We start from the raw sequence: 18,686 nt of genomic DNA on the forward strand, positions 1-18,686 counted from the left end.
TTCAATGCCCTGAGTGGGAACTGAACCCTGGACTTCTACATGCCGGGTCGACGCTTTACCACTGAGCAACTGGCCAATGCTGAAGAAAGTTTTTCAATGAAACTTTGACAAGGTTCTTCAAGTTAGAAAAAGAGATTGGGCCCAAGTGAGTCCCCTAAGTGGTGATGGCTGTCACAAAGGAAAAACAAAGTAAATGGGTCTACTCCGGTGCTGGTATGGTTGATGTGGTATCAAAAATTGTTTGACAGTCCACTGAAGGGATGTCCACATCAGTGATACCCACAGATCTATAATAACTTAAGAACTAACTTATTTAAAACCAACAGAAAATTAACAGATAGAAATGCAATTTCCTGTCAGAGGAATAAAGAAGCCCATATAGCATAAAGGGCATTGCCTAGAATGTAGTAAATGTTCTTATATATAAATTATACTAGTTATTATCACTGCTACTGTTAACTTTGTACCACACCCAAACCATAGCTGTCATTTCTGTTAATCTAATCAGGGCTAGGCCTCTCACAGGTGTTTAGCTGAACTTCAGTTAACTACATGAGATATCAACATCTTTGAATAGATGTCCAAAGAGACTTAGACTATGTTTTTCAAATCCACTTGCTGTAATTTCTTGGTTCTAGGGCAGTGGTCGCGACCCACAGGTTGAGAACCGCTGTTCTAGGGAGTCCAAAGATTAGAGGTTACAAGAGAATCATAAAATAAGACCTAGCTAGCCTGACTGGGCGGTGGTGCAGTGGATAGAGCGTTGGATTGGGAGGTGGAGGATCCAGGTTCAAGACGCCTAGGTGGCCAGCTTGAGCGCGGGCTCATCTGGTTTGACCAAGGCTCAGCAGCTTGAGCCCAAGGTCACTGGCTTGAGCAAGGTGTCACTCGGTCTGCTGTAGCCCCATGGTCAAGGTACATATGAGAAAGCAATCAATGCACAACTAAGGTGCCACAATGAAGAAGGATGCTTCTCATCTCTCTCCGTTCTTGTCTGTCTGTCCCTACCTATCCCTCTCTCTGACTCTCTCTCTCTCTCTGTGTCTCCATAAAAAATAAAATAAAATAAAGAAAAAAGACCTAGCTAGTAGGTCTTTGAGAGTACAGAAACTCTAAATTGAAGGTATGCTCCATTATTTGAGTATAGAATGGAGGCTAACCATTATTAGAGTTCCTGTGTGACGATAAGTTTGTAAATAATACATATTTCTCTCCTCGTATCAACTCTGCAAGTTACACATTTTTCAGAAGATGAAATCAAGGGTGAGGGAAGTTATATCATTTGCTCATGGTCACACAACCAGTAATGGCACAGCCAAAACGTTAACTGTTTGCCTCTGAAGCCCATGTACTTTCCATTCTTCCACTCCATTACTGGACTGAAGGAAGAGCAACAACGCTATACTGACCCAAGGGTGTTTCAGAGCTTTAAGTCTAGGCAATCGAGAAGCTCCTAAAGTGCTAATTACTTAAACACATTTTAGAGTAAAATCAAATCTGTGGAACAGCAGCAAGCACAGAACAAAGACAGAGTGGAAGTTAGCTACAAATCTGTAACAGTGACAAGCAAAATAAGAAAATAGCCCTTTATGAGAATATTCTGGAATGATATATACCTCTTCCCTAAAAAGCTGTTTCTGTTTTAACAATCATTTATCTTAATAGTCATAGTTCAATTTTATCTCAATATACAAAATCATTAAAGCAACAGGAAATTATAAAACATTCGAGAATTGAAATATATGCAGAATTTTTACAAGGCATTATTAAGGTTGAAGATAAACAGGTAACAGCGAAAGGAAAGAAGACTAGAAGCCTGGGAGACATACTTGCAGAAGGACTCCCTCTCTGTTCAGTCTCTAACTATGGAGTATGTGGCATCTATGGCACACTGTCCACCTGCGTTGCCTCAGAACATTTTATTTTCTTGAATGTTTATTTTAAAATGCTGTGCTTAGATGATTACTTTGGTTTTATAGGTAGAAATAGAGTAAACCTGCTTAATTTGAATTTTAGAGTTTAAAAAACTCAAACCAAAGGAGGTTATGTGCTACCTCATTTTAAGTAGAGGAAACTAGACTAGTCAATAAGTCTGCTACTTCACCCCAGACTGTGAATTTTGTTGATTACTTTTGAATAGGGAAGAGGAAGTCAGAAAGCTTTAGCTTGTAACGCCTCACTTTTTAGACAAACTGATCAGAGTAGCTCAAAGATTTCATTTTGAAATGTTTCAAGATTCTTTATGGGCCCTGGCTGGTTGGCTCGGTGGTAGAGTGCTAACCTGGCATGTGGAAGTGCTGGGTTCAATCCCTGGTCAGGCACACAGGAGAAGTGACCATCAGCTTCTCCTCCCCTCCTTCTCCCCCTTATCTCTTCTCACTCTCTCTCTTCCCCTCCTCTATTGATTCTAGCATGTTGGCCCCAGGCCCTGAGGATAGCTTCCTGCAGCCTCCACTTCAGGCACTGAAATAGCTCAGTTATGGCCATCAGCCCCAGATGAACAGAGCATCAGCCCCAGATGGGGGTTGCCAGGTGGATTCCAGTGGGAACATGTGGGAGTCTGTCTCACTATCTCCCTTCCTCTCACTTAAAAAAAATTAAAAAAATAAAATAAAGACTCTTTATGGACCAGAGAACCAAGTCTTATAATTTTTCTACAATTGGCATTTCACTTATTATAAGCCTTAAATATCACAAGATAACAAAAATTATTAGATTCTTACTAAAGAGTAAATCTACTTATTAAAAGATACATAGTACAAATAAAAATCTTGGGAAAGAACATACTATCAATAGATATGACATATGGATTAAATTCTTCATATTTCTAATTTTCAAACACCTAGGTATTATCAGCATGCTGTTTAAACTATTTAATATTCAAAATTATCTTAAAGCTACATGAGTTAGTTTGGTTGAAGTATCAATCAAATTAATTAAAGCTTTAACAAAATACTTTAAAATTCCAACTAGTGTATTCAGATTACTATGCAAGCAAAATGTGGGCTCAGCTTTATGTTGGCCTGATATACTGATGCCAACATGTAAGAAGCTATGATAACCTTGTGAGGAGGCAAGACCAATGCATGAAGATTAAGCATCAAGTAACCTTTTGTTTTCAGCACCATAGTACTAATTTAGAACACTTAAATAGGCCTCAATGTGAAAGATGGATAAAGGAAGAGGAGTGGGCTTCTTGCTTCTTCCTGCTATCCTGAACAAAGATAAGAACAGTCACAGCCTTGGGATGATAGAGCAGAAAACAAGAAAAAGCCTGGGTTTCTGATGATTTTGAAGACCCACATATGCAGTCCTACACTACAACTCTGTACTTAATTTTACATGAGAGAGAAATTTCTATTTTGTTTATGCCACTAAAATTTTTCTATTATGTGCACTAAGTCAAATTCTGGCTAATAAGAAAAAACAATATGCAATTCATTAGTTCTACAGGCTATTTTTATTAAACACTAATCACTTTTTGAATATTTTCCTATGTTAAGCTTATTTTGAATCAGTACAGTCTTCTTCAGTTCAGCCAATAAAAATTGAATAAGCTTTATTCAACTTGAAAGTTATTTTATTGACAATACAGACTTCAAGTCATATTTGTTTCAAGAAACTGAAAATCAAAAGAAAGAAAATAAATTTAACAACCTATGATTTGTGGCTGTGGCTGTAAAGGAGCAGCATAAGGAATACTTATGATGAAATGTGTATCATGATAGTATAATATCAAAGTCCTGGCTGTGATAAAGAACTACAAGTTTTCAAAAACAGTAGTATTATTGGGGGAAATTCTGTAAATATTAGTACATGAGACTGGCAAACTGAAATAGGTTCACTTGTTGGAGATCACTGAAGTATAGATTGGTCCTCTAATCAGAAGGATAACCAGAGAGCTCTGTGTAATGCAAAAATTATTGGAAAAAGAGTTCCATTCTTCAGTTTGTTTCCATCTCAACTATAAACATTATAAAAATTCATCTTAAAATCCCTACTTTTCATTAAAGAAGTTCAATATACTGGTGTTCTCTTACAACCTGTTAGATGACTTCTACACATCAAAATACAGTGCATAAAAATAAGAATTTGCCAAGAAATGATTACATATACAATTAACAAATCAAGATTTGTAGGGCACAAGAAAGGTGTCCCAGGATGATCTCCCAATTTATATTATTATAATCCTTATTTATAATAATAAATAGTAAATAAGGATTCCAAATTATAACTGTTAAACTTGCAATGACAATCAAGGAGTCAATTAGTCTGTAAGTATAGGTCTCTGGTACATACAACACAATATCTATCTAAAGATGGTTCCACTCTAACTTAGAATTCCCAAAAGAAGATAAAACTAAAACTCCCAGCTGTCTCAAATAGCCTCCTATTATTTTTTTTTGTATGTTTCTGAAGCTGGAAACGGGGAGAGACAGTCAGACAGACCCCCACATGCGCCCTACCGGGATCCACCCGGCACGCCCACCAGGGGGCGACGCTCTGCCCACCAGGAGGCGATGCTCTGCCCCTCTGGGGCATAGCTCTGTCGCGACCAGAGCCACTCTAGCGCCTGGGGCAGAGGCCAAGGAGCCATCCCCAGTGCCTGGGCCATCTTTGCTCCAATGGAGCCTCGGCTGCGGGAGGGGAAGAGAGAGACAGAGAGGAAGGAGAGGGGGAGGGGTGGAGAAGCAGATGGGCGCTTCTCCTGTGTGCCCTGGCCGGGAATCGAACCTGGGACTTCTGCACGCCAGGCCGACGCTCTACCACTGAGCCAACCGTCCAGGGCAATTTTATTTTTTTAATGGGGCGACATCAATAAATCAGGATACATATATTCAAAGATAACAAGTCCAGGTCATCTTGTCTTTCAATTATGTTGCATACCCATCACCCAAAGTCAGATTGTCCTCTGTCATCTTCTATCTAGTTTTCTTTGTGCCCCTCCCCCTCCCCTTTCTCTTTCCCTCTCCCTCCTCCCCCTGTAACCACCACACTCTTATCAATGTCTCTTAGTTTCACTTTTATGTCCCACCTATGTATGGAATAATGCAGTTCCTGGTTTTTTCTGATTTACTTATTTCACTTCGTATAATGTTATCAAGATCCCACCATTTTGCTGTAAATGATCCGATGTCATCATTTCTTATGGCTGAGTAGTATTCCATAGTGTATATGTGCCACATCTTCTTTATCCAGTCATCTATTGACAGGCTTTTTGGTTGTGTCCATGTCCTGGCCACTGTGAACAATGCTGCAATGAACATGGGGCTGCATGTGTCTTTACGGATCAATGTTTCTGAGTTTTGGGGGTATATACCCAGTAGAGGGATTGCTGGGTCATAAGGTAGTTCTATTTTCAGTTTTTTGAAGAACCACCACACTTTCTTCCATAATGGTTGTACTACTTTACATTCCCACCAACAGTGGATTAGGGTTCCTTTTTCTCCACAGCCTCTCCAACATTTGCTATTACCTGTCTTGTTAATAATAGCTAATCTAACAGGAGTGAGGTGGTATCTCATTGCAGTTTTGATTTGCATTTCTCTAATAACTAAAGAAAATGAGCATCTTTTCATATATCTGTTGGCCATTTGTATTTCTTCCTGGGAGAAGTGTCTATTCATTGTCCTCTTCCCGTTTTTTTATTGGATTGTTTTATTTGTTTGTTGTTGAGTTTTATGAGTTCTTTGTATATTTTGGATATTAGGCCCTTATCTGAGCTGTTGTTTGAAAATATCATTTCCCATTTAGTTGGCTGTCTGTTTATTTTGTTATCAGTTTCTCTTGTTGAGCAAAAACTTCTTAGTCTGATGTAGTCCCATTCATTAATTTTTGCCTTCACTTCTCTTGCCTTTGGAGTCAAATTCATAAAATGCTCTTTAAAACCCAGGTCCATGAGTTTAGTACCTATGTCTTCTTCTATGTACTTAATTGTTTCAGGTCTTATGTTTAGATCTTTGATCCAATTTGAGTTAATTTTAGTACAGGGGGACAAACTGTAGTCCAGTTTCATTCTTTTGCATGTGGCTTTCCAGTTTTCCCAGCACCATTTATTGAAGAGGCTTTCTTTTCTCCATTTTGTGTTGTTGGCCCCTTTATCAAAAATTATTTGACTATATATATGTGGTTTTATTTCTGGACTTTCTATTCTGTTCCATTGGTCTGAGTGTCTATTTTTCTGCCAATACCATGCTGTTTTGATTGTCGTGGACCTATAATTTGAAGTCAGGTGTTGTAATGCCTCCAGCTTCATTCTTTTTCTTTAGGATTGCTTTGGCTATTTGGGGTTTTTTATAGTTCCATATAAATCTGATGATTTTTTTGCTCTATTGCTTTAAAAAATGTCATTGGAATTTTGATGGGAATTGCATTAAATTTGTATATTGCTTTAGGTAATATGGCCATCTTGATTATATTTATTCTTCCTAAGAACAAGAACAAGGAATATTCTTCCATCTCATTATATCTTTTTCGATTTCCCTTAACAATGGTTTATAGTTTTCATTATATAAGTCCTTTACATTCTTTGTTATGTTTATTCCTAAGTATTTTATTTTTTTTGTTGCAATCGTGAAGGGGATTATTCTTTTGAGTTCGTTCTCAAATGTTTAATTCTTGGCATATAGAAAGGCTATTGACTTCTGTATGTTAATTTTGTATCCTGCAACCTTACTGTATTGGCTTATTGTTTCTAGTAGTCTTTTTGTGGATTCTTTGGGGTTTTCGATGTATAGGATCATATCATCTGCAAAAAGTGATACCTTTACTTCTTCTTTTCCGATATGGATGCCTTTTATTTCTTTGTCTTGTCTGATTGCTCTGGCTAGAACCTCTAGTACCACATTAAATAAGAGTGGAGAGAGTGGACAACCCTGTCTTGTTCCTGATTTAAGGGGGAAAGCCTTCAGTTTTGTGCCATTTAATATGATGATAGCTGATGGTTTATCATATATGGCCTTTATCATGTTGAGATATTTTCCTTCTATACTCATTTTGTTGAGAGTCTTAAACATAAAATTGTGTTGTATTTTATCAAAAACCTTTTCTGCGTCTATTGATAAGATCATGTGGTTTTTGTTCTTTGTTTTGTTGATATGGTGTATTACGTTAACCATTTTACGTATGTTGAACCATCCTTGAGATTCAGGGATGAATCCCACTTGATCATGCTGTATTATTTTTTTAATATGTTGTTGTATTCGATTTGCTAGTATTTTGTTTAGTATTTTAGCATCTGTATTCATTAGAGATATTGGTCTGTAGTTTTCTTTTTTTGTGCCATCTTTGCCTGGTTTTGGTATGAGGGTTATGTTGGCCTCATAAAATGTGTTTGTAAGTATTGCTTCTTCTTCAATTTTTTGGAAGACTTTCAGTAGAATAGGAACCAAGTCTTCTTTGAATGTTTGATAAAATTCGCTGGTATAGCCGTCAGGGCCTGGACTTTTATTTTTGGGGAGGTTTTTAATGGTTTTTTCTATTTCTTCTCTACTAATAGGTCTGTTTAGGCTTTCTGCTTCTTCCTGACTCAGTCTGGGAAGGTTGTATTGTTCTAGGAATTTATCCATTTCTTCTAGGTTGTTGAATTTAGTGGCATAAAGTTTTTCATAGTATTCTACAATAATTCTTTGTATATCTATGGTGCCCGTGGTGATTTCTCCTCTTTCATTTTAGATTTTGTTTATATGAGTTCTTTCTCTTTTGCCTCCTATTTTTTTGTTTCTAATAAAATGTCTGGCCTGTGGTGGCGCAGAAGATAAAGTGTTGGCCTGTTTCTAATAAAAACTTTATCATTGCCATATCAGGGTCATGAGGCACTAAAAATTAAAAACAACAATTTGGGGATGATTCTTAGTACCTTCCATGGCTGAGAACCAGGAATTTGGACCTTAAAAGGTCAGTAGAGTTAAGCTGGCCAATGAAAAGCCTTTCTCAAAAAAATATATAATAAATTTATGTTGATAAAAATTCTACAGTAGCCTGACCTGTGGTGGCACAGTGGATAAAGCGTTGACCTGGAAATGCTAAGGTCGCCGGTTCGAAACCCTGGGCTTGCCTGGTCAAGGCACATGTGGGAGTTGATGCTGCCAGCTCCTCCCCCCTTTTCTCTCTCTGTCTCTCTCTCCTCTCTGTCTCTCCTCTCTAAAATGAATAAATAAATAAAAAAATTCTACAGTTGATCATAGCCAAAAGGCCAAGAAGTGATGTGTGTTGATAAAAATTCTATACTATCTTTGCACCTAAATAGGAAGGCTTCTTTTGTGCTAATTTATATTTTTCTCTGCCTTTACATTTCTAGTCAAATAACTCTTTTCTAAAAATTTCTCTTTGATTAATCCCACCTGGATCCAGTCATCGACATCCAAGCATGTACGTTTAAGTCAAAATAACTATTTTTCTTCATTTATATCTTTTGTTCCTACTATCTTCTCAATATATTTATTATTTCTCTTTATCCTAAATATTTATGCATTTTAATTGATTATGATTCACTAATACCATTTAGGCTAGTAATATATAAAAAAGAGCCAAAGATAAAAAATCCATTTTCTCATTTCCAATTCTAGTATATATTAAGTGCCTACTCTCTGTATGATAGGTTTTTATGTTAAATTTCTCTTGCTTCATTAGACCAAAGTGCTTAAAGCATTCTGCCAATGCAACACAACCACAGGGAATATACTTCAATAGTTCAACTGTTAAGAGCTCTAGTTGACTGGTCACTATTTGATGCCAAGATCAATATCAGTTTGTGAGATTTAAAAAGTGTCTATAATCTTGCCTGACCAGGTGGTAGAGCAGTAGATAGCATGTTGGACTGGGACGCAGAAAACCCAAATTCGAAACTGAGGTCACTAGCTTGAGGGCAGGCTCATCTGGCTTGAGCACAGGTTCACCAGCTTGAGCGCAGGGTCGCTGGCTTGAGCAACGGGTCACTTGCTCTGCTGGAGCAGGCCCCCCCTCTCTGGGTCAAGGCATATATGAGAAAGCAATCACTGAACAACTAAGGTGCCACAATGAAGAATTGATGCTTCTCATCTCTCTCCCTTCCTGTCTGTCTGTTCCTATCTGTCTCTTTCTCTGTCTCTCTCTCTCTGCCTCTGTTAAAAATAAATAAATAGCCTGACCAGGCGGTGGCGCAGTGAATAGAGCGTTGGACTGGGATGCGGAGGATCCAGGTTCGAGACCCTGAGGTCGCCAGCTTGAGCGCGGGCTCATCTGGCTTGAGCAACAAGCTCACTAGCTTGGACCCAAGGATGCTGGCTCCAGCAAGGGGTTTTTCGGTCTGCTGTAGCCCCACAGTCAAGGCACATATGAGAGAGCAATCAATGAACTACTAAGGTGTTGCAATGAAAAACTAATGATTGATGCTTCTCATCTCTCTCCATTCCTTTCTGTCTGTCCCTATTTATCCCTCTCTCTGTCTCTGTAAAAAATAAATAAATAAATAAATAAATAAAATAAAAAATAATAAAAAGTATCTATAATCTTTATTTCACAAAGCACTTCTAAAAACAATTTTGAACAGTGGTCTCTCAACCTTCTTGACTAGGTAATATTTTTATAAATTATAAATCTCAATGGTATTGGGAATAAAATTTGGGGAAACCTAGCTACAAATGAAACTCTTTGGTGTAAATCCAATTCCACTATTTTACTGATTTAACCTACATGGGGAAAAGGTTTGTCAGTCAAAATTAAAGATTATTTGGGAGAAAATAAAATTTATTCTTTTCAAAGAGACTATTCACACAGGATAGCAAAAGGAATAACTTCCTCCAATCTCAGAAAAAAGCAATATTACAAGTAAGCTTTTTAGGATCCAACAGTTTATCAGTTCATGCAAAACCAATTAGAAATGGTACACATCTAAATGTTGTGATACAGGGAGACATCCAAACCATTACTAAGTGAAAAAATGGTTTTCTGTGGTTTTTTTTTAATTTAGTGTAGTATAGAAAAAAGAGAACTATGTACTAATTTTTTGACATTTATCTCTGAAGAGAGGACTTGAGAAATGCACTCTAGACTTTCATCTTTTGTACTTTTCTGATTACATATGAATCTAAAAAGCAGATATTTTAAAAATTATAAACTTGTTTTAACAAGCAGAGCATATAATGCTTTTTTAAATGTAAAGACTTTGTTTTATAGAGCAGTTCTAGGTTTATAGCAAAATTGAAAGGAAGATATAGAGATTTCCCATATACTCCCAGCCCCACACAGGCACAGCCTCTCCAACTATCAACATCCTCCACCAGGGTGGAACATTTATTACAACTGATGAACCCACATGAATACATTATCCTTACCCAAAGTCCATCATTTACATTACAGTTCACTCTTGGTGTTGTATTCTATGGATTCGGACAAATGTATAATGACATGTATCCATCATTATAGTACCATACAGAGTATTTTCACTGCGCTAAACATCTTCTGTGCTCCACCAATTCACCTCTACCAAACCCCAACCACGGCAGCCACTGATCTTTTTACTATTTCCATAGTTTTGCCTTTTCTAGAATGTCATAGCTGAAATCATAACATATATATATATATATATATATATATATATATATATATATATATATATACACACACACATACATACACACACACACACATACACACACACACACCCATTTCGGTTTGGCTTCTTTACTTAATAATATACATTTAAGATTCTTCCATGTCTTTTCATGGTTTGATAGATTTTTCTTTTTCATTTTCTTTCTTTCTTTCTTTCTTTTTTTGACAGAGACAGAGAGTCAGAGAGAGGGACAGATAGAGACAGACAGGGAAAGAGATGAGAATCATCAATTCTTTGCTGTAGCACTTTAGTTGTTCACCGACTGCTTTAGCCATTGTAACAGGGGGCTACAGCAGAGTAAGTGACCCCTTGCTCAAGCCAGCAACTTTGGGCTCAAGCCAGCGACCTTGGCCTTCAAGCCAGCAACCCTAAGCTCAAGCTGGGTGAGCCCATGCTCAAGCCGAATGAGCCTGCACTCAAGCCGGCAACATCAGGGTTTCGAACCTCGGTCTTCCACACCCCAGTCTGACGCTTTGTCCACTATGCCACTGCCTGTCAGGCGATAACTCATTTCTTTTGAACATGGAATAAATCCATTGTCTAGATATACCACAGTTTACTTATCCATTTACTTACTAAAGGACATCTTGGTAGCTTCTGTTTTGACAGTTATTAATAAAGCTGCTATAAACATTTGTATTCAGGTTTTGTGTATACTTAAGTTTCCAACTCCTATAGGTAAATACCAAGGAGTATATAACCTTTTTGAAAAATTTGGGTCACCTATCAATATCATGAAAATTAAAATGAAAGCTGTAAATTGAAAGCATAGTTTCAATTCTGCAATGTCTTCTAATGCTACTCAAGTATATACTGAGCCAGGCCAGTATACTTTGTTGTTAATGTTTATTCCATCTCCTGCTTTGCTATCTGGTGTCCCTTCTTGCCGCTGCCAGAATACCGACTTTTAGGAGTACCTTCTCACACCTGTTGCTTTAAATCTCAATGAACTCTTTCAGCTCTCCAAATATCTTGACTATGCTTGTAAAATGTCTGAAAACAAGTTGTCCAAAGCTCACTTTAATTTTAAAAAATTTACTAAATACACATATTTTGACTCAATTTTTCAGATTCTCTCAAACTATAGTCCTATCTTTAGAATGAATAACTCAACAATTCAAAATGTTTATTTGTTGTGCAATTTCTACCTCCTTTCCCTGATCTAATTCTCCAGTTGCAGGATGGACAAGAGAAGATCAGTTTATCATGCAAGCATTTGAGTCCTCTAGACTATAGCAACAACCTCCTAGCCCTTCATTAAGCAATGATTACTAGGTTTGCCAAAAAGAAATGATAAAGTGAAATGAAATTAAGATGACTTACAATCAGCTTTTGTAGTGTTTTTTAGAAGACCATTTACAAATGTGGGACAGATGTCTTCAAAAACAATTATGTCTTTCTAAGACACTGAAATCATTAACTATGGGGTTTTCTTACAGTTTCAACAGGGAAATTTGATTCCAAGTAACAGGGGCTTAGGCAACTATTGGAGTCCCACATCACTACCGGCTCTCTCAAAACAAAAAGTGAAACAAAACAAAACAAAACTAAACAACCCCAGATGCATGACCCTCAATAAACATATTCAAATACTAACAAGATAATTACATCAAATACAATATTATATAATATAGCTTTAAAAAATTCACATTTATTATATCATTTCATCCTGTGAGATAATTTAACAGATGGAAAAGACTAAAGCTTAAAGAGTTTAAATTACTTGCTCAGAGCCATACAGGCTAATTATAAAGGGCAGACTCCAAACCCAAGGAGACAGTGATACATTGCAAGAAATGATTTTGAAATGATTTAGCAAGTGGGCCATACCTGAATTTATATCCTACTACTGACTATCTGTAAAGCTGGAACAGAAGCTCCACATCTATTTTGTTCACTGCTATATCTCCAATGTCTATAACAGAGCTAATAAATAGCAGGAGATCGGTAAATACAGGTTGAATGATCACAAAAATTATTTAACTTTTTTGGAACTGTTTCTTCATCTGTAAATGAAATATAAGTTTTTGCCTTATATCTGCTGATATATTGTCTACACAAAACATCTGGTAGGTATTTAGGAATTACCATATTTCCCCATGTATAAGATGCACACTTTTTCAAAAATTTTGGGGTCTAAAAATTGGGTGCGTCTTATAGAGTGGTTGTAGATTTTTTACTTGCATTTCCCACTTTTTCACACAGATGAGGAGTTGTATGAATTTTATGATGAATAAAACTTGAGTTCAATAACTTTATGTAATACATTTTTTTCCCCAAATTTCCAGCCCCAAAATTAAGGTGCATCTTATACATGAGAGCGTCTTATATGTGGGGAAGTATGGTAATAGACCTGACTCCCGGTTTAGTGTTCTTTTCACAAGACCACTCATTTTCTCACTTCTCCTATAGGCTCTAAGGAAGTAGCAGAGAACTAATGTCAGCATGATTGCCAGGCATGCGGGGTGGTAATCAGGATGGGGAAGGTGGCTCAGTCACATAGTTCTCTTTACTACCTCTGTCATAGCAATGACAAAGGACCTTCTAGAAGCTTATTTTAAAACAGAAAGTCTTGGTGGAGAGTGAAACACCTAGTCTTTACTTGTAAGACACAAAAAGAAAGTGGGAAGGGGTACCTAAGGTCAAGAAACAATAAGAAAAGAATAGTGAGGTGAGAAGATACAGAGTACCTATGCTGACTAATTCAACCCCTATCCTACTTCTATGTAACACAGCATATTCTTTCTAGTAAACCTAATTCTAATGGATGAAGCAATCTTTTTTTTTTTTTTTTTTTTTTGTATTTTTCTGAAGTTGGAAACGGGGAGGCAGTCAGACAGACTCCTGCATGCGCCCAACCAGGATCCATCTGGCACGCCCACCAGGGGGCGATGCTCTGCCCATCTAGGGCGGCGCTCTGTTGCAACCAGAACCATTCTAGCACCTGAGGCAGAGGCCATGGAGCCATCCCCAGCGCCTGGGCCATCTTTGCTCCAACGGAGCCTTGGCTGCGGGAGGGGAAGAGAGAGACAGAGAGGAAGGAGAGGGGGAGGGGTGAAGAAGCAGATGGGCGCTTCTCCTGTGTTCCCTGGCCGGGAATCGAACCCGGGACTTCCGCATGCCAGGCCGACGCTCTACCACTGAGCCAACTGGCCAGGGCCGGATGAAGCAATCTTTAGGATCACTGATAAGTACTACCAACAGAGATAGAAACAAATGGAAGATGTTATTGACAAGTAGAAACAAAAGTTAAAAGCAAAGGGAGATGGTGCTGCAAGTAGTATTTCCCCCTCACAAAGATTAATAATGGCCATTGAGGTAGCTCAGTGGATAGACTGTATTTCCGGCATTCAGAAGTCACAGGTTTGATCCTTGGTCACGGCACATATGAGAAGCAACCAATGAGTGAACAACTGAATAGAACAACTATTCGATGCTTCCCTCTCTCTCTCTTTCTCCCCTTTCCTCTCAATTCAATGGGGGAGGGGGGTGGTCAATGTGTATTATGAAAACCAAGCCTTAAAAGTTTGCAGAAAAATACCAATTTTCTATACTTGACAATTTAAAGCCTTCTTAAGCTAGAAGAGGTATGTTTCCTGGTGAATAATAAAATTGTAACTCCCAGATTTCTTATTTCTACAATTACCCTAATTTACCATTGTTAACAGCTACAACTACCTAAAGTCCATTGTTAGAGTACAACAACAAAAACTGCAAAATACAATGAACCACTACATTTCTAGATGTAAGCTATTCCCAATGATCTGTAAATCAGAGAACACTTTTGGCATAAGTCAAATAAAAACAAGAACTATAAAGAGAAAAAAAACTGTCCTGGTCCCCAAACATGACCCTATTACTCCTTTTGGTAACACAGCAAAACACAGAAATCTGTTTTCTAAATATATCACCAAAAACCATAAGACATACAATACTTCAAACAGTATTTATAATTTGATCTCTTTTTAAAAGGGTATGTATGTTGTTGGTGGGATTACTGGTGACAAGTTAATCTCGCCCTTGCAAATAAAGATACATTTTTTCCCAGAAGTCAGTAGACATAAAAAAAATTTCAATTTTTACCATTTACTGCTTCTACAATTAATAAAAAACTTATCCAATTATTCATCAAAATCAAATCCAAACAACTTTAGATCTTAATATAAACATCTCTTGGCTTTTGAAAATTCATGGACAGTAGAATCTAATAAGCAAAGAGGATTATTAATATTTTCAGATATTAGTCTGAAATTACATGTAAAGTCATGTTGATTGCCAAAATAAAATAAAGAACATCATTAAGTAACTTTTGACTAAGTTTAAAATTCAAAAAGAAAAAAAAACACCCAAGCATTCAGGTCAATAAAAGGGAGAAAAAAAACAGACCAAAAAAACATTTTGCAGTCACTACCCTTAAAATAAAGAAGGTGGCCCTGGCCGGTTGGCTCAGTGGTAGAGTATCGGCCTGGTGTGCGGGAGTCCCGAGTTCGATTCCCGACCAGGGCACACAGGAGAAGCGCCCATCTGCTTCTCCACCACTCCCCCTCTCCTTCCTCTCTGTCTCTCTCTTCCCCTCCCACAGCCTAGGCTCCATAGGAGCAAAGTTTGCCCGGGCCCTGAGGATGGGTCTGTGGCCTCTGCCTCAGGCGCTAGAATGGCTCTGATTGCAGCAGAGTGACGCCCCAGATGGGCAGAATATCGTCACCCCCTGGTGGGCATGCCAGGTGGATCCCGGTCTGGCACATGCGGGACTCTGTCTGACTGCCTCCCCGTTTCCAACTTCAGAAAAAAAAACCACAAAACAAACAAAAGAAGGCTATAAAAAGTTTTAATGCAAATAAAGTTATTATGATAAATATCAGTGACTAGTCAGTCACAAATATTTAAGACTTTAGGAAAGCACTGATAATTTTTAATTTAGTGCACAGAGAATGTCACTTTAAATTTTTATGTACAAAAAAAAATCCACTTCTTTTTTCTTGAAGGCCTGTTTAAAGAGAACTTAGTGGAGTAAATAAAACTCAGTCTTTATCAAAGGAATCGCTAAAAGCAGTAAGAAAAATAAGGCGTATTTAAACTATCAGGTAACATAATGAGAACACAGTAGATATGTTTATCTAAGGTTTTTTTAGTCTTAAATAAAAATGAAACTTCCGCCTGACCAGGTGGTGGCGCAGTGGATAGAGCATCGGACTGGGATGTGGAGGACCCAGGTTCGAGACCCCGAGGTCACCAGCTTGAGCACGGGCTCATCTGGTTTGAGCAAAAGCTCACCAGCTTGGACCCAAGGTCGCTGGTTCCAGCAAGGGGTTACTGGGTCTGCTGAAGGCCCGCGGTCAAGGTACATATGAGAGAGCAATCAGTGAACAACTAAGAAGTCGCAACGCGCAACGAAAAACTAATGATTGATGCTTCTCATCTCTCTCCGTTTCTGTCTGTCCCTAATCTATCTCTGCCTCTGTAAAAAAATAAAAAAATAAATAAAAATAAAACTTCCATATAATGGAACTTATTACACAGTAAATAAGACAAGGAAAGTGATGTATGAAGCAAAGGACTGACCTTGAAGATATTTCAAGTGAAAAAGGTACAGCAGACAATATGTTACCTTTTGGACTAAAGGGGGTGGGAGATTTTGTGCGTAAGTGTGTGCATGTACATAGTTTTGATGGTCTAGACCAGTGGTAGTCAACCTGGTCCCTCCCGCCCACTAGTGGGCGTTCCAGCTTTCATGGTGGGCAGTAGCAGAACCACCAAAGTATAAATAAAAAGATAGATTTAACTATAGTAAGTTGTTTTATAAAGATTTATTCTGCCAAACTTGGCGAAAATCCGACATAAAGTACTTGGTAAGTAATTATTATTATATGCTTTAACTTGCTGTAACTCTGCTTTATAAATTTTATAAAGTAAAGTTACTTCCCTACTTTATAAATCACCATTACTATGGAACCGGTGGGTAGTTAGAAAATTTTACTACTAACAGAGATACAAAAGTGGACAGTAGGTATAAAAAGGTTGACTATCCCTGGTCTATACAAAAATTAGCTTTAGAAAAATATATAAGAAACTTCTAACACTAGGGCTCTGCAGGGAGGGTAACAGGGTAGCCAGAGGATAGTAAATGGGAAGCTTTCATTTCAGCTTTTTGTGTATTTTGATTTTTGAGCAATGGGGAGGCACGCATATCAAAAGAAGAAATTAAAAGTACTTTACCTTGCACCATTGTTCCTTATGACTTCCACAGTTTCTTCAACAAAATATCGATCCTTGACATATGCAAAAATTTCATCACAAATTTCATGTAAGCGTGAGCGATGGGTAAGGTTGGTCAAGTATAAAACTGGAATAATTAGTGGCTCTGGAAAACTCTGTAGATTCTGTCTTGCTTTTTTTTCTGACTCAAGTGCTTCCTGATAGGTCAGTCCAGGTCTACCCGTCACAGCACAACTCCACACAAGACTGTTGCACAGAATGGTTCGTTCAAAAAAATCACTGATTAAAAAACAAGAATAAAAATCAATTATCTATCATTTCGCAAATTTTACATTAAAAGTTGATAAGTCACTATGTCTCGAATGCAAAAATTTACATGGAATCATAGAACTCAAACAAGGGTCTAGTAAATGGTCAACTTACACATAATACAAATGTAAGAAAAAGTAATTTAAAATACTTTGCAATTTAAAACTATATTCAGTCAAAACTAGACTTCGATTTCCACCAGTTATAGAACTGAAAGAGCAAATGAAAATAAACTCAATCTTTCCTTTTCATTTTAAGTTTCAAGCTTCTTATTCCAAAGTAGTCAATACACCTGAAGTCAATTCAAGTACTATAAATTTTATTCATTTATATTTAACTATGAATTTTAAAAGGCTTTAACATAATAGCGAAACACTGGGAAATCTAAGTATGTAACAACAAGAGAAAGGTTAAGTAAATTATAGTACTTCATATGATGAAAAATCATTAGTCATTACACAGTATAAGGGAGTTTTTAAATAACATGTTAATAGGAAATATTGGGTTTTTATATATAATAATATGGTCTCATTTGTGTTGAAATAGAAGAAAAAGAAAAGAAAGGAAGAAAGAAAAAGAAAGAGAACCCAAAGGAGAAGAAAGAATTCTGGAATATTATACAAAAAGCAAGATAACAGCTCTAGAGTGAGGATGGGACTGGATGACCATTCTACTCAACCCTTTCTTGCACTATTGCAATTTTTTAATATGGGCATTTCTTTTAAAAAATTCTGGCTCTGGCCAGTTGCTCAGTTGGCTAGAGCATCGCCTGACATGCTGAGGCTGTGGATTCGATCCACAGGGTGCAAGAATCAACCAATGACAGCATGAATAAGTAGAACAATAAACTGATGTTTCACTCTCTCTCAAAAAAAATTTTATCCTGTCACTTTTTATTTTTATTTTTAAAAATTTATTTAGTGAGCCCTGGCCAGTTGGCTCAGCGGTAGAGCATCGGCCTGGCGTGCGGGGGACCCGGATTCGATTCCCGGCCAGGGCACATAGGAGAAGCGCCCATTTGCTTCTCCATCCCCCCCCCCTCCTTCCTCTCTGTCTCTCTCTTCCCCTCCCGCAGCCGAGGCTCCATTGGAGCAAAGATGGCCCGGGTGCTGGGGATGGCTCTTTGGCCTCTGCCCCAGGTGCTAGAGTGGCTCTGGTCGCCGCAGAGCGACACCCCAGAGGGGCAGAGCATTGCCCCCTGGTGAGCAGAGCGTCGCCCCCTGGTGGGCGTGCCGGGTGGATCCAGGTTGGGCGCATGCGGGAGTCTGTCTGACTGTCTCTCCCCATTTCCAGCTTCAGAAAAATACAAAAAAAAAAAAAAAATTATTTAGTGATTTTAGCCAGAGAGGAAGGGGGGGAGCGAGAGAGAGAGAGAGAGAGAAAGAGACATCAATCTGTTCCTGTATGTGCCCTGACCGGGGATCAAACTGCAACCTCTGTGCTTCAGCCCAATGCTCTAACCCAGTGGTTCCCAACCCCGGGGCTACGGACCGGTACCAGTTTGTGGGCCATCTGGTATCAGTCCACAGAGAAAGAATAAATAACTTACATTATTTCCGTTTTATTT

General features: G+C 38.0%; 1 protein-coding gene across 3 annotated transcripts in view; it reads right to left on the bottom strand.

The window, feature by feature from the left end:
- The window catches only part of BAZ1A (bromodomain adjacent to zinc finger domain 1A), a 113,315-nt gene that overhangs the window by 81,282 nt on the left and 13,347 nt on the right, over positions 1-18,686 (bottom strand). For all 3 annotated transcript variants that reach the window (XM_066342000.1, XM_066341999.1, XM_066341998.1), the window contains one exon: positions 16,811-17,089. In XM_066342000.1, coding sequence (XP_066198097.1) covers positions 16,811-17,089 — 279 coding nt within the window. The remainder of the gene's footprint in view (positions 1-16,810; positions 17,090-18,686) is intronic.

Source organism: Saccopteryx leptura, chromosome 6 (genome assembly GCF_036850995.1).
Source record: "Saccopteryx leptura isolate mSacLep1 chromosome 6, mSacLep1_pri_phased_curated, whole genome shotgun sequence".
NCBI lineage: Eukaryota > Metazoa > Chordata > Mammalia > Chiroptera > Emballonuridae > Saccopteryx > Saccopteryx leptura.